A 21,992-nucleotide genomic window follows, 5' to 3' on the forward strand; every position below is an offset into this window, starting at 1 on the left:
AAATGTAAGTATCTTACGTGTAGTTTAAAGCATTATTTGTAGAATGCATTGAAAGAAGAATGGCCAACTCCAGCTTGAACTATTACCTTTTTAATATCCCAGCATGGCTTAATGTTTTGCCTTAGATAGTATAAGAACTGCAAATGTATTGTGTGGTTAAGATATCACAAACCTTGCCGGGCTATGAAACTGTGTAATAATCCAAAAGGTCACTAAATCTTTTATAAAATCAGAATTAAACATTTGCTTTATAAAAAGAAACTCTCCCATGCCTGAAGATACATTATTTTGTATTGTTTTGCTCACCCAGTCTAGGAATGAAAGAGTTTATGTCAAAACAGACTACCACATAGTTTAGCCAGGAACCTTAAATATATGCAAAAGGAAAAGCAGATTTCTGAAACAAACTATAATTTACTTTCCGTCAGACTTTTTTTTTTTTTGGAACAGAATAAAAGCTTACTTGAAAACTAGATTTTAAAGGTATTCAATAAAGTTGAAAATAACATGCAACTCAAAATAGAGTAATTTAAAAATAGTTTACAAAAAAAAAAATATATAAACCCACAAATAAAACAAAACAAAAAAAACCAAAACAAACTGTAGTTCAGAACATGACATTGTTTTTAACTTATAGATGATACAGGGTTTCCTCAAAATAAGAAAGAAAAAAAAAAAAAAAAAAAAAAAGCATTACCTTCTTTGAAGGGTTGTAATTATTGATAAGTTCATATGCAAAATATATAAAATATACCATGCCCCCTATAATAAGGGGTCCCATTTAGAGTTTGGTGATACCATGGATAGCAAGTATCAAGTCCATAGTTGAAGACCATGCTTTATATTGCACAGCCTGAAAATTAAATACTTCAGAATGTAGAAAAGAGGAATTTGCAATTTTCACATGAGTGGCAAGTTTGTCTTGCGGGTGGCCTAGTTGTCATTTTCTGCCTTGAGTGATGCAGTAGCCAACGCTACGGCTGTGATTGGCTGTCCAAGACCATGTATCTGCATCTTTGCCATTTTCTTCTGTTCACATTCCGAAACCAACCTACTCAGTTCTGCTGCACTATAGCCAATAAGAGTCTTCAAGTCGCAAACAAACTTATAAACAAATCTCTTGCCTTGAACTTTACAGATCATGTCCCCATCATAGTAGTAGCTACAAGAAAGAAATACATGTAAACATCTAGCTTGATAATACAGACTGGAAAATATATATAGCAATTCTATAATTTGCTTCAACATGATGGAAAATATTGCGTAAATATGTAATCTTGTGAAAACTAAAAAGGGACACTTTTTGTGTACCAAGAACATTTGTAGATTCAGAACCTTTGGCCTAAATAACGATCTGTATTTTGCATGCTCATTATTATATAGATTATAGAAGGCTAAATAAAGGTTGTGTGTTGTGGAGAACCTGTCATTCAGCAGAGTGCTAGGATACGCTAGTTTAGGTCAGTTGTACATTTTTCCTTTTTGCAAATTAAAAGGATGATTAAAAGGGTTATTCATTAAAGAGAGAATAGTCAGGAATTCAAAGTGAATATCAAACAAGCATAGCTGACAGAAGAGTTTATAAAGTACACCCATTTCAAATTCAAATTTAAATTTCAGTTTGATTTCCTGTCAAATCTCTCTTGCATAACCATGTAAATGTCTGAGCTGAGCACTCATACTTGACAAATATTCCTGGGGAATGTAGTTTAATTACTATAAAAATTAAAAGAATTGCATAAGAGACAATATTTCTTTAGACTTATCCGTCATGAATGCTCAATTACTGTTGCCAACCATGGAGCTATAATACACATCTGAACATTTTTGCATATTTACCATAGCTAATAAAATGAAAAAAAAATATGAAAAAAACAACTTACCGCAAAGCACGGCTGAGCTTCTCATAGTTCATGGTGGGTTTATTTTTACGCTGTCCCCATTTCTGTGCCACGAGCTCTGGTTGATTTAATTTGAATTCACCTTCATCTCCAACCCAGGAAATACAATCCCTTGCATCTTTATCAGTGAGAAGCTCAAGAAGGAACTGCCAGAGCTGGATCTGCCCATTATTTCCTTTTAAAAAAAAAAAAAAAAAAAAAATTATGAAAGGAAATCTAGCAAACCTACCTAGTGTCCCATAGTGCAAATTGCTTGAGCTAAACTTACATTTGTTTAAATGGACCAAACGACCATTAAAGTGGTCTGGGTGAAATGTCCCTGTTCCCTTAACCCTGAATGCAAAACATTGTAGCGCTCTCTGTATTTTAATGTACAAACTATGTTAGTGCCCTTACGCTTTGCAAGAGGACGTCTAGCGGCCTCAAATTCCCAATAGGAAAGCACTGATTCAAAGGGTTTTTAATGCACACCTATAGTACAAAAAGGGAAACAAAAACACTATAGTGTTTGGAATAGATTTTTGTATTCCTTTAAGATTTTTTGAGCTAACAAAAAAATATTATGGTCAGATGTTTTGAAGAAAAAGAGCAATGCTATAAAGCCTTAGGTAGAATTTTTAATGTCAGACAAGAACAGTGTAAGAATGTTTATTCTCACACCAAAATGTACCCAAAGACTATAAATAAATAAAATGGAGAAAAAAAAAATGTGCTTAAATTATTATTATTTTTTTATTTTTTTTAAAGAATATACACTAAAAATAAATGAAAGAAGAAAACTTATACACACAGTATTTTTTGGAATATAGGACACATGATTCCTTTATCCTAAAATGTGGGGTAATAAACTGCTATAATAGTGCTATAGTGAGACCCACATAGTGACTGATACCTGGGTCTCCTGGTGTGAGTAGGGATTTAAACCTACTCACACCATTATGTTTGGATGTACTATTTTGTCCTAACATTGTTAAGGAATTATTTGAACCATTTTTTACAGCGATAACATGCACTTACTTTCTCACAGCAAAAATGTCAATTAGTAAACATAAAAAAAGTCAGAAAAATACTTTAATCCCTTTGTTAATCTACAGAAACACCTTTAATTTAAGTTGCTCTCCAGACATGAGTGACCAACCTATTAAAGGGTTCATTGAAATGTGTTTACAGGTTTCCTTTGAGTTAAACCCACTCTGCTACCAACCAAGATGTACACCAATCCAGTCATGCCAAAAATGCAGATAGGTTTCAAGCCTATAAACCTCCCCAAAAATAAGGCTTATGTAATGTAGTAATCACAGAGAAGTGGCTAAATTAAACAAATAATTATAGGGGGAAAAAAAATAAAATTACCTGTCCGGTTTCCAGGTGAGCTTCTGTCTTCTCCAGAAATCCGTGGCGCCCGCTGAATTTTTGAAACCTTAGGCTGACTATTTATGACTTTAATAGTTGTGGGAGTAGCTTGCTGGATTGATGCTGGTATAATTTGTACAGCTGCAGGAAATAATTTTGAAATGTATTATATCATATACAACATTACTACCTTTCACTAGATATCTGGCAGCCAATACTTAAAATAAATGAATAAAAGTAAATCAATACAGTGAACCCATATTATCTTTTCAATTATTCATCATTCAATAACTTATTTCATTGTTAAATTGATCTTCTCATGAATAAACATAGAAACAAAGAAAATTCTGGCATACAAAATATCTTTCTGTTTACATAAAGCATGGTTTAACCCTGCATAATCATGATTGTTGGCTGCTGTTAATAAGTGCACTAATGCGCTCTAGCTTTACAGGACGAAAAATAAAAAAACAAACAATGCAATTACACTAAAATGCAAAGTTTAGAACTTTAAATATAAAACTAAAAATGCATAGTACAGTGTCATTAATATTAAAGAGATTCCTATAATATCTCTAGTTTAACACTGAGGAATAACTTCTAGCTTCAAGAAACGGTCACAAATCCTGAATCTGAAAGACAAAGTTGAAATTTCATGTTCTAGAAGGAGAAAGTATATGTGGCCTACCTTGGCTCCCTGAGGATAAAATCCACGCTGAGACTCACACACTAAAATTCTACCAGTGCTAGTAAGTATTTTAAAGAAGACTGTGTTTTGTGGAAATACAAAAGCCAATAATGTGAAAATGAATGGTAGAACCAGCATTTCCTGCAAAATTAATTCTATATACCTCCATTTGCTAAATTGATAAACCAAGGACAATGTTAACAAACGTACGTTGATCGATGGTAACTGTAGCGATTTCACCTCCATGTTCTTGGGAAGCCAAAACATCTGGGGGGCGAGAAAAAAAAATAAAGGTTTGTAAATAGGCATTTGTCTTTAGTAATAGAATGGTCAGTGTGCGCATTTAGCTCTTTAAGTAGTTTAGATTTAAAGTTACCAACATTTTCTATACGTTCTCTATTGACAGGTTAACATGCATGCTTATAAAGGTCAGCAAAATATATCTGCGACATGGAAGCAAATTCATTTGCATGTATTACTGAGTAACTTTAGAACAGAACCACATATTTAAAGGTGAAAAATAAAATATATATGCACACACGCAATAAACAGCTAACAGCTACCAACAACCGTTTCTAAAATGTACTCTGTCAAAACGACACAGTCTTATTTTGGAGTGTGAAATGTACATTTTTCTGTTTCCACCTACTTAAATTCATCTTTCATCTGAGCACACTTAGTTGACAAATGAGTATTGAATGTGTTATACATCAGCTTAGTGTCATCTACACAGCAGACAAAGGATCACCTTCTAAAAGATGACTTGCGGAGATCTCCATCTCCGAATTCCCTAATAACAAATAATGGATGATGAGGTCCTTGGGTTATTTCAGAGAACCTTTGTCAGATCGTTCCTTATAATAAAAGATTAAACCATATAAAATGACTTGGAGAGGACACTAGAAAGGACTAATGGGAATACGTTTTAACCCCTTAAGGACTGTATGACAGCAGAGCTTTATGGAGTGTCAAAAGAAAGCCTTATTTCTCTTTAAAAAAAAAAAAAAATTTAAATAAATATATATATTTATGATATATGATATATGATATAAACTGTGGTACAATGAACGCATAGAAAAAGTGCCAAAAATAATGGTCCCTTAAGAGGTTAAATTTATGTACAATAACAATATTAATAACATTACACAAGAGCTATTATCCTTATAGCAGACATGCAAGTTCTGGCATGTATGAAAATTAAAAGTACCAAAACTATTCACCAATGTATTTTTAACTAATTTCCTTACAGTTACTTAAAAACAAACAAACATGAAATATTTTTTTCGGATGAAAAGAAGCCAAACAAAAAAATTGAGGATTGTATGTTATGTACAACAGAAATGTAAATGTAAGAATGTAAAGTGTGCAGAGTATCTGCATCTGTTTAAAGGAACACAATAGGGCCAAGCACACAAACATGTATTCCTGACCATATAGTGTTAACCCCTCACCCCATTTCCCTAAGTATAGTAAAATCTTACTTTAGTAAGTTTAGTAAGTTTGCAGCTGCTGGCTCTGCCCCTGACCTGCCTGCTTGGCTGACATTATCAAAAGTAATTCTCTGAGCCAAACACAATGCTTTCCCCATTGTATTGGCTGAGTGTCAAGGAGGCAGATCGGGGCAAACATAGCCAAGCACAGCCCTGGCTAGTCAGCATCTCCTTATAGAGATTTATTGAATCAATGCATCTATATGAGGAAAGTTCAGTGTCTGCATGCAGAGGGTGGAGACACTGTGGAGCACTGCCCCAGGAAGCATCTCTAGCAGCCATCTGAGGAGTGGCCAGTGAAGTTATCACTAAGCTGTAATGTAAACACTGCATTATTTTTTTATTTTTTAAAGATAGTGTTTACTGCAAAAAGCCTGAAGGTAATGATTCGAGTCACCAGAACAAAATGCAACAAACTGTAGTTGTTCTGTTGACGATAGTGTCCCTTAAATAATAAGTGTGATTGCTGCCATCAGCAATATAGGTTTAGTAATTTAAATGGTTAAATGTTTACACACTAATTGCACCACATTTATTAAGCAATGTATTAAAATAAAAAATGTAAATAAAATAATTTTTCATAATATATGTATTACAATCTTAAAGCTGTATCTTACACTTTCTAAGTAGCTCCAAATGACTCCATAAAATCTCCCCCCTGGGAACTCTTTGGAAGAAATCTTCTTGGCTAAGATTACACAAGTCTCTTCCGGGGATGCCAATAGCATTCAAATTTATGTCAGTCATGCAAAACTCTTTCATTACCCATAGGACCCAGTGAAGGACTTGGTCTGTAGACCACTGTAGTGGATCTGAAAAACAAAATATTACATTACAGAAGAAAACAGAGCAATGCCAACTGATCCTAAATAATTACATGAATACAAAAATGACATCCTCACACTTCTATTCTGGATATAATACAGTGAGTTTCAAATGACTATACTGAAGAGCCACCTCTGCAGCTTTACTAAGTGAGAGCAACACAAACACATAGTGGCTGATAACATTCTAAAAGAGCTCATGAGGCTCAGAAACAAGGAGGCTATTTTGTAGTCTCTTATTCAATACTTTGAAATGCAGTATAAAAATGTCATCTTCCCCTTATCCATCATTTCTCTTTTAAGAATGCACAGTTACTAGAACAAGAACCAACTAGAACTAAAAAAAATTCTAAATCAGCTGAGAAAAAGGTAAGGGGGAGGATGTTTTGAAGTCATTGCAGCTATTTTACCGTATGGTATCCCTAAACGTTCTTGTTCCTTTCTGTAGCCTTCTAATGCTGCTGCCCACCGGGTCACTTGTTCTGATGTTTCATCTGAAATGGTTGTTATGTGTTTTGTGCCATCCAAGGTTATCACATGGGATTCCTCCACCAGCTGGGCTTCAACAGCACCATGATGGGCATCTGGATCAATCACCACCTCAACAGTCTCCACTGGCTTTACGATTTCAATTATATTTAACTTTGGCTCTAGTCCTGAAAAGAAAAAGTCAAAGTGTATTGTGTTGGATCATAAAAGTTATGAGGATTTTTGAACTTCATTACCCACCCACTGATATTCTGATACATTTCCTTTCAAACCCTGATTTGTCATCATAGACAACAAACACAATGGCATAGGTTACAGTGGACATAAATGTAGCCAAGTAATTTTTACAAGATCTTTCCATGGTCTTTTGGACTGAGGTCTCACATGATAAAGCAAAGTAAAATTAGGGATTTGGAATTGGAGGATATTGAAGTTTGTCATGACCCTAGCAAATGAATGTCCACCAAGTAAAATATAACTACTGAATGTATCAGACTATTTAGGGACAGAGTACAAACCTTGCTGGGATATTACTTGCACGCTTAACTGTACTGATCCATCAGTTTTTACTCCTTGGTCAAATAAGCTGCGTTCAGGATCAAGCTATTAAAAACAAATAAAAACAAAAATATAAAGATTAATATACAAACATTTTTAAAACAATGACATGTCATAGAAAAAAGTTGCATGCAGAATATTTAAGCCATTTATCTGAACACTGTTTACCACAACACTAATACCAGTAATTTGGCTCTGTGGAGCTATACTCCAGAGGCAGGCAGCTGTCCAGAGTACTTGCCTTGCAAAGACTTCTAAATGACCTATAAGGCTATGACTGAACAGCCTTAAAAAGCCTGTACTGGGAAGACGATGAGGTCTTGCAGTAGTTGTGTATGCCCTTAATAACCAAGCTTTAGTTTGTTTGTTTTGTACTAAAAAGGGACTTGTATCACATTGAGACAACTCTGTCATTTAAAAGCTTCTCTCTTATGTTGTCCACAACCACTCTAGGAGGGGGACACTGATCTAACCAGTGTCCTATTCCTATAAATTCTGTTAAAGTACATTGGTCACATGTGCAGATGTAAGACCTCTTCCCCTTAAGGACACATGACATGTGTGACATGTCATGATTCCCTTTTATTCCAGAAGCTTGGTCCTTAAGGGGTTAACAGAACTCATCAAAAAAATAAAATTACTGTTTCGAAGCTGACGGAAGCGACTGGTGTAGCAAACGGAGTATAGAGAAGTTAATTTGAAGATTGCAGCATTAAAAAAACAAACAAAAAAAAGTTTGGTCCTTAAGGGGTTAAAAAATCCTGATAGGTGGAGTAGAGGTTGAATTTGATCAGTGTGATTCATGCACAGCAGGCTCCTGTGTCTGGTTTCTCTCTCGCTGCAGTGTTGGTAAGTGTTGCTACACAATGGTGTCCTATTTATATTATTAGTGGATTGGTCTGGACTGGACTAGTGGGTGTGAAAAGGGGGGGGGAGGGGGGGGGCTGAAGAAACCCCCCTAGCTGTGTGGTGTGCCCAACAATGCAATCTGACCAAGTTTATAATACATTTATAAATGTTTATACCATACTTTTAAACATTTTGCTGGCATTTATTTTGGTTTGTTTAAAAGTTTTGTTGTTTTCTTAAGGACAAAAAGGGTGTTACAAAATTCTCTATAATAAAAAAAAAAACAAAAAAAAAAAAACAGTTTTGTCAATAATAATTTGTGCATTATAAGTGCAGCTTAAGAAAAGTAATTCAAAATAAATTAATTGGTCCTAATTTAAAGTGTACATCATATGTCAAAGATTTCAGTAATAATTTTTGGTAGTCACAGGTCACGAAGTACAATTTGTTATTTTGTTTACGTTTAATAGCCATCACAGAAAACAAAACTGCACAACACAAAAGTATATATTTATGTAAAACAGGGCATTTATACAAGGGAATTTGACATCTATAGTGCACCCCTTTGTCACCCCCCCCTCCTCTCCTCCTTCCCGTGGTGCGCAAAGTGCAACCCCCTCCCCCCCCACTTCTATCATTTACCTGATTCCAACTACAAACGAAACCTATTGCACATGCGCAACAGTCTGGTAGACAGCCACTAGAGCTTAATGTAGTTGTTCTGGCTGGTACAGCATGTCCCTGCAGGCTTTTTGCAGTAATAACACAGTCTTTTCAGAGAAAAGGCAGTGTTTACATTACAGCCTAGGGACACCTCCAGTGGCCACTCTTCAAATGGCTACTAGAGTGCTTCCTGGGCAGTTCCGCAGCACAACATTTAGTATTTCCACCCTCTGCGTGGAGACATGGAACTTTCCTCATAGAGATGCATTAATTCAAGGCATCTCTATGAGGAGATAATGACTGGCCAGGGTGGCGTTTGGCTCTACCTCCATCCTGCCTTCTTGGCTGAGAATCAGAATTAACAATCTCAGCCAATTCAATGCTTTCCTATGGGAGAGCATTGTGATTGGCTGAGATCAGGGTCAGGAATACGCCTAACTTCTAGCCATTTAGGAGTTAAATCACTGTTAATGCAGTCCTGGTTTTGACTGACACAGCTTCTATGAAAAATAGGTTATTATTTTACAGTAGAGTGGGTTTAGAGGTCATCTCCTGCTTATCTAATTGACATTTAATGACACAGGAGGCTGATGCAAGGAAGAGATAATGATTTAAACACATTATCAATGCAATAAAGGGAGTTTAAAAAGTTGAGCTCTTTTGCATGAAGTGTGTAGGGGCTGTGTGAGTAATAGCAAATGAAGGTTAAAATGGCATAGAATTGAGTAGTGAGACCGCAGGAACATGATCTGTACACCAAAACTTCTAAATGAAGTTAAAAAAGTAGTTCTAATGCTTCGAGAGTCCCCTTACATTTAACAATTGGTGTGATGAAACTAGCCCTCTATGGAGTTACCATACATTTTTCTACTTTGTAAAACTTAAAAGGGACTCATATAGACAACCTGACCACTTCACCGCAATGGAATGGTCTGGGTGTCATGTCCCTGTTATTCCAACCCTGAAAATTAATACGTTGCCATTTTGCAGGGTTAACACATCTTTACAGACAGTAAGGAAGACATCACTAGAGGCGCTTTCACAGCTATAAAAGAGATAAACTTATAGATCAAGTGACTCTCCTAGAGAGAATTTGAGTGGCTCTGTGTTTTGCTGGGCATGCGCACTAGCCACACAGTGGATTTTGCTGCACATGCGCACTAGCCCCCCCACTAGATTGTCTGAGATCATCAACTGTGATGATCTCGTCCAGGGAGATCGACCTGCCGCATGGAAAATCTAAGGCAGGGATGCCCAAAAGGTAGATCCCCAGATGTTTTAAAACTACAGCTTCCATGAAGCGTTGTCATTCTAAAGGCATGCAAAGCATCATGGGAATTGTAGTTCTACAACATGTGGGGATCTACCTTTTGAGAACCCCTAATCTAAGGTAAGTAAACTTACCTTTCAAAACCCTGCAAAGGGAGGTGGACATCTATATAGGTAGGGGAATATGATAACGTTATGCATACAGGTTTGTATTCATAACGACAGTGTTCCTTTAAATCCATTCCATTATACAAATTCAGTCTTCACAATTATATTCAATCGCAGGGCAACTTTTACTCTGGCAGGTCTAAAGAGGTTAAAAAATAACTATACTTCACATGTTTGAGTTTTACCAAATCATTTAAAACCATATAAATATTCTTTCATAATGAGCTAATTAAAGGAACCTGAGAAATTTTTTTGAATACTTCAGGTATAAAAACATTATTTAAAAAGCAAATTATGACTCATACCTGGATGTCTTGAAGGCAGATTTCATGGGCGTCAAGTGAACACTGAAGTCTGGGCTCCAGCAACTTTTTGAGATTTCCAATAGGTTCATTTATGTCAATAGACTGGCTCACAAACTCGGCAGTTGTATAGGTCTGCTCGATGATACTTGAAAGTAAGCAAACGAAAAAAATGTTAGCACATTGGCTAACCCTCATGGTAAGTCTCAGCATGGTGAGATAGATTAGATAGTTTGCATAAAAAATCAGTCTTCCTGTTTTATATAGTGCTTTCTTTAAATTGCAAAACAATGTTTCTAATAAACCTGTGGTGTGTGTGTGTGTTACACTTTGAAGTGCTTCAGCTAAAAAGGACCAGGGCTGAGGTCTCAAACAAGTTTACAACAATACTATCAGTTATAATAGTAACCAGCAGTCCAGATTCTAAATCACAAAGTGTTGATCCATTTCATTTATTTAAAAAAAAATTAAATAAAATCTGTTTCTGATAATTTGTTGTCTAAAATAATATAATATTCACAGTGAAAACAATGGCCCCCACCACCAGCACTTCCCTGTCATGCTGTTCTAAAATCGTTACTGTGACAAACGCTCTTTACCCGGGACGTTTGCCACGAACTCCTGCAGGAGCCTGCTAGCTAGCCTCCTGCCCAAGGACTATGGGCCACTTACAAAGACCCTGTTCGGGAGTTAAATCTCCCCAGCCGCCATTAGCAGCTTTCCCTGGGTGCCACTGGTTTGGCACTTTCCCTTAATTCGAATTGAACCGAACACTAGTTTCCTGGTGGCCATTAGCATGAAGAAAGGCACAAATTGGCTTCAGTTGTACTTCGTCGCAATAGTTATGGAACTGTTTTTGGCATTAGGTAGCCGTGTGGCTCCCAGACGACTTGGTCTGGGGTTTGGAATGACTTTGAAATCTGTCAGAAGTGCGCTTTTTGGAGGGAAGGTGCCTGAGATCAAGGGGGAAACATGCTACCCGAGACCTAGGCAGAGCACCCCTTATTGCGGCCAAGGGGAGCTCCCAAAAGTTGACCATCCAAAGCAACAAACGCCCTGGAACTGTTTTGGGCATAGGACCATGTGTGCAGCCGGTCAGAACGTTGACATGGTGGCATTTCCCCTACACTGCATGGATCTGAGCACTTTTTGGAGAACTTGTGCGCTCAGATCAGGGAAATTTAAGGATGTAAATTTTGTGAGTTTATATTTTTATGATGTTTTGGGGCATTTTTATGTTTTATGCTTAGTCATTCTGACACAGAAATTAAGGGGCATGTTTTCCTGTATCCTTGCTGTGTGTATAAGCTGTCCACTGAGCCATAATAAAGTCAGTCTTCCTGTACCCTTCATCAAGTCTAGGCTAATGTTTGGGTATGTCAGACCTATAATCACTGCTTCACTTGGGACTTGGGAGAATTACAGCAGATATACTCAGTCAGAGTGTAGGGGATCTGTTACACATACTACTAAATAAACTATCAAAAAATAAATAAAAAATAGATGACACGCTGACTGCAACGCAAAATAAAACACATTTTGAGATAAACAGCCAACAAAACACACCATGGCTGTTTAGCCAAGGTTTGGCAGCTGCCCAGTGCTTGTTAAAAAGAACATTACAGGACAAACCATCTGGGAACAAGTTAATGTGCAATTACCCTTAACATATCAAGCTAAATATAACTTGGCCAAGTGTCAAAATAGGAGGTAAGCTACACATACACACAATTAGCTAGGTATATTCATTAACAATAAGCATTATGAAACCAGTGCCAACGTTAAAGGTCACTTAAGGCTTCCACATTTTAGATGCAATGTGTATTTGTGCATGCAATTCGCTAAGATTATCTAAATATATAGCTTTGGCCTATAATGCCATTCTTCCATAGGCAACGGTTTTAAAGAGAGTAGTAGGTCAGCTGTTTGATTTCCCCCACAGAAAGCTGTCAAACTGCAAATCCCATAAAGTATTATGCAGATATTTAGATCAGATCAACAAAAATAAAATTAAAAGGAGCATCATAACTAATATAGGAAGTACTCACTGCAGGTTCTATAAAAAAAGGAAGGATAAAAGTACACACACTTCTTACTTACCGACCAGGTTCCATTCCTACGACATGGTCGTAGAACGAATTGGTCGGTAAGTGAGGAGTTCGGGGATTCACTGCTCTGGTGCGCTCGTCTATGGTTGGGGAAACTTCCCCGAACATAGACAAACTGACCAGAGCAGGGAATCCCTCTAATCTATGCTCTGGGAAATTTTCCCGAACATAGATTAGAGGGATTCCCTGCTCTCGTGTGTTCGTCTATGTTCGGGGAAATTTCCCAGAACATAGACATGCGCACCACAACGTCTCACACTTACGCCTGGTCGTAAATGCAAGCCGTCGTAAAACAGGTAGGTCGCTAAATGAGGACCACCAGTATATGCAGGTAGTATTTTAGTTTGCATTTTTATGATTTTTGTGTCTTGCGCTCCTCACGGATGATGTATAGATGCCATGTGATCATATGAATCCACATAGAAACTGATATTTACTCTCCCTTTGTTTAGGTATTTCTTAAGTGTATATAGTTTTGAGGTATATTTGGGAGTGTACAAGTATTTTTATCCATATATCTCCTACAATGAAATACTTTTAGATGCTTTAACATTAAATAGTGAAAAATGTTTAGTAGAGATTCCCCTCTATGTGTGATGATACAATGGATGTATTTTCTCTCCCACTTTAAGGTAAGCTTTGGTGTTAATTATCTGTCATAGGATATTCTGAGTGGTTATGTTTATGACAATAGGACTCAATTATCTCACAGTAATGTAGAGGTATTTTTAGGAGGACTTTGATGAGGACATACAGAACAATATTAACTCACTAATTGACTTTACTGGTTATTAGAATACCTTGCTCTTGGGGCTATTTAAATGTGTAAATAGGACTGACAGGTACTGTTTTGACAATGCCCTAGCCAAAACTTATCAGCATACTCTGTTACTGGTTAGTCACCACGTTGTGGACACAATGTTTTTGGAGATATGGAGTTCTGCCCAAACCATCAGGAACAATCCAGAGGCAGAAATTGGCATCCCTAATTCAGAACTAAACACGGTAATACAGATCTGGTCTTTCATTATTCATGCATATTCCATAGGAGGCAAACAGTGGGTAACATTCATCAAGCACATTAGTGGAAAGCCATATTAGGGTCCCACAAAATCTAGTGTAAGGCATTATACCTGGTGTTGTATTTTATCTGTCATAAATATTATACTATGTTATTTATTTCCTTTTTAGTAAGGAGCTGCAAAGAACAGTCCACTTCATAAGAGGCAGCTATATTTTTGTGATTATTTACTTAACTGTGTACTACATAAAAGAAGGGTGTTTGTATACCACATTGATTACACTAAAATGTTTAGTGTGTATAAACTTCACATACAAGCATTTTATGAAGAGGTTATTTAATATATATTGGTTGTATGAATAACACTCAACCACTTTAAGTTTATGTTTGTGAACACTTTGTTTGCATTGGTGTATACTTTGAGGGGTTCAGGTGTGTGTGTTTAGTTTGATAATCAGAACGCATATATTAATTAATTGACAAGTATTTGTATTACTATAAAGTAATTCTTCATGTGAGTGTTCATAAGGGTTACTCCAACCACCATGACTGCTTCAGAGATTTTAAGTGGTTATGGTGCTAGGAGTCAGTATGTGCAATGTTTTAGGTAGAAACACTGCACAGCCAGAGACACTGTTAATTGTGTGCTGGGGCTAGTTGCACCCCCAGCACACGACAGAATGGCAGCCCATAACTCTGTTCAAGGTTGCTTAATGTCATTTCTGTGCATATTTAACATCTGTTGTTAGCGTGCACTGCATGCTTACAGACGTTAATGGTCAGGAACACAAACATGTAATTCTTGCCCTATAGTGTTAAAACCACAATCTAGTCCCTATGGCACCCCTAAATATAGTAAAATCGTACTTGTAAATAGAGTATGCTGCTGATGGATCTGCCCCTAAATTGAATCAATGCATCTCTAAGAAGAAGAAAGTTCAGTGCCTGCATGCAGAGGGAGGAGACACTGAATGGTAGTGCTGCTCACTGTGCAACACTGCACCAGGAAGCACCTCTAGCAGCCATCTGAGGAGTAGCCAGTAAAGTTATCACTAGACTGTAATGTAAACACTGCATTTTCAATGAAAACACAGGGTTTACAGCAAAAAACTGAAGTCAATGATTCTACTCACCAGAACAAATGCGATAAGCTGTAGTTGTTCTGGTAGCTATAGTGTCCCTTTAAATTATCCCCTTGATAGCAGAGTGCCTACAAGGAGAAGCTACTGCTACCCTCATGCATCATTAACTTATTTTTCTTTAAAAATACTCCCCTCACAGGCCCGGAGCATACGCTCTGAGCCAGTGAAATGGTCCAATCCCATCGGACTGCGTGTGGCCCCAGTGACATCAGGAGGGAGCGTGGAAGATCAGTGCTGGGAGGTTTGTTTCTTTTGCTGATTTTACTACCAATTGAGAGGAGGAACCTTATCTGCGGTGCCCAACAGGGCATTTTACGCCAAAAAGGTACCCCATCTCAAAAGAGTTATAGTAATGATTCCAATGGTCATAGAAAGGCCTGTTTAGAGGGAAAAAATTACATCTGAGCAATACCTTTCTTCTGTGCATTCTGTCTTCTCTGAGCCATCAATTTCTATCTCTATTAAGTCCTCAGAATCCCTCTTTGTCATGGCTGGAGTAATATCAGAAAAGCAGGCCTGAAAATGTAAGGAATAATACAAAGATTATGCGTAACAGCAGTTAGATTAAAAAAACAATGCATGCCACCCTTTTACGATAATGAACTCATTAGAACATGGAAAAATTATCAAGATGGACAGATATCAATGAAACAAGTTAGTGGGAAGAGAGAAGTGCTGTGAAAGAATAAGAGAGGATAACTTATTTTTGGGAGTAAATTGCGGAAGGAAGGGTGAGCAAGCCATTTGTTATCCTGAAGTGGGAGTAGTGGCCAGCAGGAATGGGAGCAGAAATGTATACTGGGGCAGTAGTAGTGGGGATAAGCTATCAAGAAGGCAGTGGTATGAGCAGCCTGACGGCACACTGTGGTTTGAAAGCAGAAGTGGACATCTGGATAAGAATTGAGCAATAGAATGCTTACAGTTGATTTGTCACCAAAATAAACCATCTAATCTGCTTCTACATAGCTCCCTGTATCTTAACCTCTTTTTCCCACCTGAGTGCACCAATTTTTATAAATTACATAAAAGTAAAAAAAAAAAAAAAACATTGAAATATGGATTAAAACTACAATGAAGAAAAAACATCTCCAGCATAAAGTAGGATATGCAACATAAATAAGTGTGCTTCATTCACAATTACAGTAACATCCAGATTTAGGAGAATACAATAAAAATAAAACCTTTTTTCAATCCAACCACTTCAGGATGGGCTTGACCCATGTACAGTGCAATGTCCCTCTAAAGAGTCACTAAGCATCATAGTAAGTTTTCACAATTGCAAAGGTAAAAGTGCGTAGAGCCTATAGAAAATATTCATCGCTTTTTAAGAGTGGCTTTGACATGCAGATATTTTTAAAGAATAGAGCTGTCAATCACCTGAGCCCAGAATAAGAGTTATGGGTTGCCTGTGCAAATTCTAAATGTGTGGTGTGTGTCACTGTAGACAACTTGGACAGAGCTCTCCTACCATCAAAGATAAACTGACAGAAACCATACAGCCATAGCTACAATCAGTTCAAACAGTTCTACTAATTCTATGTGATAATCAAAACTGCTCTTAGAGATAAAACAGTTTATCAAATAGAACCAAATTGTGCTGATGAGTAAGAGGTCTACAGCTCCACTGAATGTATCTGAAGGATATACTGAAACGGTTTCTCTTTAATTGCTTTGTTTTCAACCAAGAGCCTACAGAATCCTGACATGTAGTCTTATGAATATTTCATGAACTGAATTGTGTGGCATACGGTGTGTAAATATATCTAATATAATTTACTGTTTTTTTTCTAAATGCACCACATGATGTGCTGTCATGCATAGTGCAGTTGAAATACAGGAAGCAGGATGTTCTATCTGCAATCACTGCTCTGGAACTAGACTGAAATGCATGTATATATCGTGCATCCTGACCAGTATTCTTAAGTAGCCAGATGGAAAAATAAATGCTTGTGCAAAGGTAATTATGAGAAAGTAGTGTGGTAGTTAAAGCTTCAACTTTCAAATATGTGTTTTTTTTGTAATGACACTTAAAAAAAATTGACAGGAAACTGATCTACAGTGCTCACTTGACTCCCTGCACCAAAACAATGATGTGAAGTGATTATGGCACATGTAGGAGGGAGGTGGGGACGAAGACAAAAAACTAATGTATACTTCGAAACACTACTTTAAAAGGGGCACTTTAGTCACCAGAACAACTACAGCTTAATGTATTTGTTCTAGCGAGTATAATCATTCCCTTCAGGCTTTTTGCAGTAAACACTGTCTTTTCAGAGAAAATGCAGTGTTTACACTGCAGCCTAGGGATACCTCCACTAGCCACTTCTCAGATGGCTATTAGAGGCGCTTCCTGGGGCAGCACTGCCATTCAGTGTCTCCACCCTCTGCTTTCCTCACAGAGATGCACTGATTGAATACATCTGTGTGAGGAGATGCTGATTGGCAAGGACTCATGCTGGCTCTGCCTCTGATCTGCTTTCTTGACAAGCTCAGCCAATCCAATGTTTTCCTATGTGAAAAGCCTTGTGACTGGCTCAGAACATCACTTCTGATGTCAGCCAAGCATGCAGATCAGGGGCAGAAGCAGCAGACTGGCATAAAAGTAAGATTTTACTACATTTAGGAGAAGAGGGCTAGATTGTGTTAACATTATAGTGACAGGAATCCTTTAAAGGAACACTATTGTGCCAGGAAAACAAACTCCTTTTCCTGACACTATAGCATACTTGGGACCCCCAAACCCTCAGGGCCCCCCTCCTGCCGGGCTGAAGGGGGTTAAACACTTACCTTTCTCCAGCGCCGGGCTCCCTCCTCTCTTCTGATGTCATCGGCAGAATGCGCGGCAAGAGCCGCGCGCATTCAGCCATTCCATTGGAAAGCATTCTCAATGCTTTCCTATGGACGCTGGCGTCTTCTCACTGTGAAAATCACAGTGAGAAGCGCCTCTAGTAGCTGTCAATGAGACAGCCACTAAAGGCTGGATTAACCCTAATGTAAACATAGCAGTTTCTCTGAAACTGCTATGTTTACAGCAGGCAGGGTTAATCCTAGATGGACCTGGCACCCAGACCACTTCATTGAGCTGAAGTGGTCTGGGTGCCTACAGTGGTCCTTTAAGATTTCACGCTCATAGATAGAAGCAAAACAGTCTGAGAATGGACTATGTGTTATTGAATCTGCAAACAAGCTTTCAATTTATTTTTATTATTTAAACATCTGCGGGATTTAAAGCAATTAGAGTTTAGAACAGCATTAATGGAAGGTGTAGTCCACAACATTGGCGAGTGGCAAAGGTTGCCTACCCCTCAGTGCATAAGTCACACTCAGCCTGCCCACCCCATTGCTGTTCCTGTCAAGCCAACACACAAATACGCTAGACATGAAGCGGTGTCATCTGTGGACTGCGTTTACCACCATGCTCAGCTTACCCACCCCATTACTGCTCCTGTCAAGCCAACACACAACTACACTTAGCATGAAGCTGTGCCACCTGGGGACTGTGTTTCCCACCATGCTCAGCCTACCCTAGTACTGCTCCTGTCAAGCCAACACACAACAACACTTAGACATGAAGCTGTGTGATCTGTGGACTGTTTCCCACCATGCTCAGCCAAGCCACTGCCATGGCCTCCAGGTTATAATAAAGCCAAATCAATGACTAATATATACACCCCCACCCCCCACCCCCCCCCCAAAACACACAGCTATGCCTCACGTCCAATGATGCTGAGCCATGCCACCAGACTACTACATTACCCATGATCCTCAGCCCCCCACTGAACAGACTGAGCATCATGGGAAGTGTAGTTCTCAGTCACAGAAGGAATAAGAGACGTTAATTAAACTGTGACATGTGACAGTGTGGATCCCCCGAGCCGCCCGTGTCACACGGCTTGCTGGCAAACTATCTCATAACACAACATGGCAGGCAGAGGGTTAACCCTAAGCCCCCCCCTCCCAGTCCCAGTCCCAGTCCCAGTCCGGGGCGCCGGCCCTCGCTGCCCTTACCGCACTTCTTCTCCTCCTTTTCAAACTCTCCGGCCTCCTGCGAACGGAAATGAGCAGCGGCCGACGGAAACACAACACACACAAGGCGGAAAACAGGGGGAGTGTGTGTCGCAACGCAACAGGAAACAAGATGGCGGCACTTCCGGTGTGGAAGAACATTCGTCGTTGGCGGGAATGAAGCCCCAGGAGACGGGGGGCGGGGTCTTGCTGGGAACGGTGACGTCAGAGCGTGACGTTCCAGCTGTGGGCCGGAGGGAAGGTGGGCATATTGCTGTGAAGAATACAAAGCGTTCTATTCAGTTAACTAATGTTCTGAGCACATCCACTCACCTTATGTGACAGCAAATGTAGCAGTTCATGCATACCTGCCCCTCCTCCTGCTGTTTGTTCACACTCTCTCTTGTTCTGCATTATAAGAAAACATAGCCAGCAAGGAAAGGATAAAATGCCCATTTGTACCCAGGATAGGCAGACCTACTATTTTGTTTCTGATGAAGTGCACAAATTGGATTATTACACAGATGGTGGTCGTGGTTCCCAGATACATTTATTGCGATTTTACTATGAAGAAATTAGGCAATTTGATTTTACTCAGGTTTTCGGGTGGTGCTACTTTTTTGATGTCGCCCGAGAAGAGCTTTGACCTGTTTTTAGTTGACAGTTAACCGTGAGACGTGGATCCTCACTCTAGCAGCTTCTCAGTGTTTTTTTTTTTCTTTTCGACAAAGTTTAAAATTAAAACCAGTGTTATGGACCACCTGGCACCCCAACTGGGTGCCTCTGACAATCGATACGCCTAGTGCTCACTGAGGACTCCAAGCACTCCAAGAGACACCATCAGCACAGTAGACTCCCACAAACCACTGCAGTTTGGTTGAGGATCTCGCTGTCCTCCACCCACTCTGGATCCAAGAACAGGATCCAGCTTCCAGTGGGTGAATCTCTCCTATTCCAGAGAGTATAGCAGGAACAGCTCTTATAGGAGCCAGTGGTTATAATTCCAGGGAGTATAAGGAGTATAGCAATCCCCAGAGTGAATATAGCTGTCCCCTCCACACATGAGACGAGGCTCTATGTTGAGGGTAAAGAGGAACTGACTTTAATGGTGCCACACATGTTACAAAATCACAGCTGAATAATACCAATGTTATAATGCATGACACTCCCCTATACAATACAGTAAGCCTTTACTTAGGAGATAATTGAGTCAAGCACTATACTAAACTCAATTATCTCCAAACACAAAAAACACACATTTTTACAAAACCCCCAAAATACCTTAAAACACATAAAATCAGTAGATGGTGCAGTACGCCCACGCAGTTACACTGCATCTATCCGCAGGTTGTGTGCTGGACGTGTGGAGGGAACAGGGGCACATACTTACACATCTGGTGGGAATGTACAGTACTGCGCCCATACTGGGACACCATAATAACAGTGACAACCACCCCGGCCACAATACCGAAACCACACTCCTTTTCGGAAATACTGCTACACCTATCCCCAAGGCCCACCGCAACTCCCTAGAATTCTATCTGTGGACAGCTGCCAAGGCCCTTATTACCAAGTACTGGAAACAACAGACACCACCCCTGATAGAGGAATGGTTCTCTAGAGTAGAACGTATCAGAGCTATGGAGGAGATAGGGTACTCCCTTTCAAGTCACACAACTAGATACCCAGGCACATGGGACACATGGATCCAATGATCTCATCAAGCCTGACCCCTAACAAGGACAGCTCAAGGAGGGGACAGGGCAAACCGGCTAAGAACTAGATGCAGGGAACACCCCCACAAGCACAATACCTGAACAATCCCCACGAAAAGGAAATAGGGAAAAATCTGGCCAGCACTATGAAAAGTACTGTAACTTGGCTACACAACAGACACACTCATACACACCTAACTGAAAGAGAGGATAAACCCTCTCTATAAAACAACATACCCACACACGTTACTGTTGTGACAAACAGTGGTTATAAATGTTCTATATGACTAAATGGCAGACATGTCAAACCTCTTGATAATGCTCAACGTAAACAGTGTATCAACCATTTACCTAACTGTTCTGCACCTGGAGACACCATGTCTCTCACCCCCCTCCAAGGCTTTGTAGGGAAAGTACCTGGACTTAAATGTTAATACAAAAATGTACGCACTACAGTGATTTAAACCAAGTTTTATCACAGGGGCCATAGTCACAGGGTAAGAGGCTGGCAAGTATGCTCCTCCAAGAACTCGTAACGAGGTCCTGTTCCAGGCTGCCAATGTCAATTCTATGCATATTTTGCATCTGAGCACCTGCAAGGGGATGATAGCTTACTCGCACTGTGTCCTCCCTCCATTGCCCTCTGTATTTTACTATTTTTTTTATAATATCCTTGCTGCCTCCGCTTCCCTTGCCAGCCAGGAGTGTGTGCAGAGGCTCTGAGAAACCTGTTATTAAGCCACATGCAGCCTTCTGTGACATTAGAGGGGGAGCGGGAGATCTGTGCAGGGAGCTTCGTCTGGTGCTGGATTTCAGATAAGTAAATATCGTTTATTTACATGTTGTGAGGGAATGGAGGGGGGACCCCACAGTGCCCCCCTCCAAAAGGGTTGGAGTAACTCTTTAACCCCTTAAGGACCAAACTTCTGGAATAAAAGGGAATCATGACATGTCACACATGTCATGTGTCCTTAAGGGGTTAAAGGACCACTCTAGGCATCCAGACCACTTCAGCTTAATGAAGTGGTCTGGGTGCCTGGTCCCTCTAGGATTAACCCTTTTTTTTATAAACATAGCAGTTTCAGAGAAACTGCTATGTTTATACTGAGGGTTAATCCAACCTCCAGAGCCTCTAGTGGCTGTCTCATTGACAGCCGCTAGAGGAGCTTGCGTGCTTCTCACTGTGAAAATCACAGTGAGAAGACGCCAGCGTGAGCGTCCACAGGAAAGCATGCGCATTCAGCCAATGACGTCGCGAGGAAGGAGGAGAGGAGGAGGAAAGCTCCCCGCCCGGCGCTGGAGAAAGGTAAGTGTTTAACCCCTTCCTCTCTCCAGAGCCCGGCAGGAGGGGGTCCCTGAGGGTGGGGGCACCCTCAGGGCACTATAGTGCCAGGAAAACGAGTATGTTTTCCTGGCACTATAGTGGTCCTTTAAGGCCAAAATAGCT

At 39.4% G+C, this 21,992-nt stretch overlaps 1 protein-coding gene across 1 annotated transcript; it reads right to left on the reverse strand.

The window, feature by feature from the left end:
- Window positions 1-591: 591 nt before the first annotated feature.
- GABPA (GA binding protein transcription factor subunit alpha) lies at window positions 592-18,970 on the reverse strand. Its single transcript, XM_063442993.1, has 10 exons — window positions 18,834-18,970; window positions 15,238-15,341; window positions 10,558-10,702; window positions 7,264-7,348; window positions 6,667-6,912; window positions 6,050-6,244; window positions 4,153-4,209; window positions 3,255-3,395; window positions 1,884-2,076; window positions 592-1,162 (listed from the first exon to the last, which is right to left on the reverse strand). The coding sequence occupies exons 2-10, from the start codon at window positions 15,312-15,314 to the stop codon at window positions 934-936; spliced, it is 1,368 nt and encodes a 455-aa protein (XP_063299063.1). The 5' UTR covers window positions 15,315-15,341; window positions 18,834-18,970; the 3' UTR covers window positions 592-933.
- Between the last annotated feature and the right edge of the window lie 3,022 nt (window positions 18,971-21,992).

The sequence above is a fragment of the Pelobates fuscus genome, chromosome 1, assembly GCF_036172605.1.
Source record: "Pelobates fuscus isolate aPelFus1 chromosome 1, aPelFus1.pri, whole genome shotgun sequence".
In the NCBI taxonomy this organism is placed as follows: Eukaryota; Metazoa; Chordata; class Amphibia; order Anura; family Pelobatidae; genus Pelobates; species Pelobates fuscus.

Bases quoted from the DNA above. Each gene is read 5' to 3' on its own strand.
- GABPA (XM_063442993.1), bottom strand. From the start codon at position 15,314: ATGACAAAGAGGGATTCTGAGGACTTAATAGAGATAGAAATTGATGGC. The intron at 6,245-6,666 runs GTAAAATAGCTG...TTTGTTTTTCAG, and splicing joins ACGTTTAGGGATACCATACG to ATCCACTACAGTGGTCTACA. The intron at 4,210-6,049 runs GTAAGATACAGC...CTCGCCCCCCAG, and splicing joins TTTGGAGCTACTTAGAAAGT to ATGTTTTGGCTTCCCAAGAA.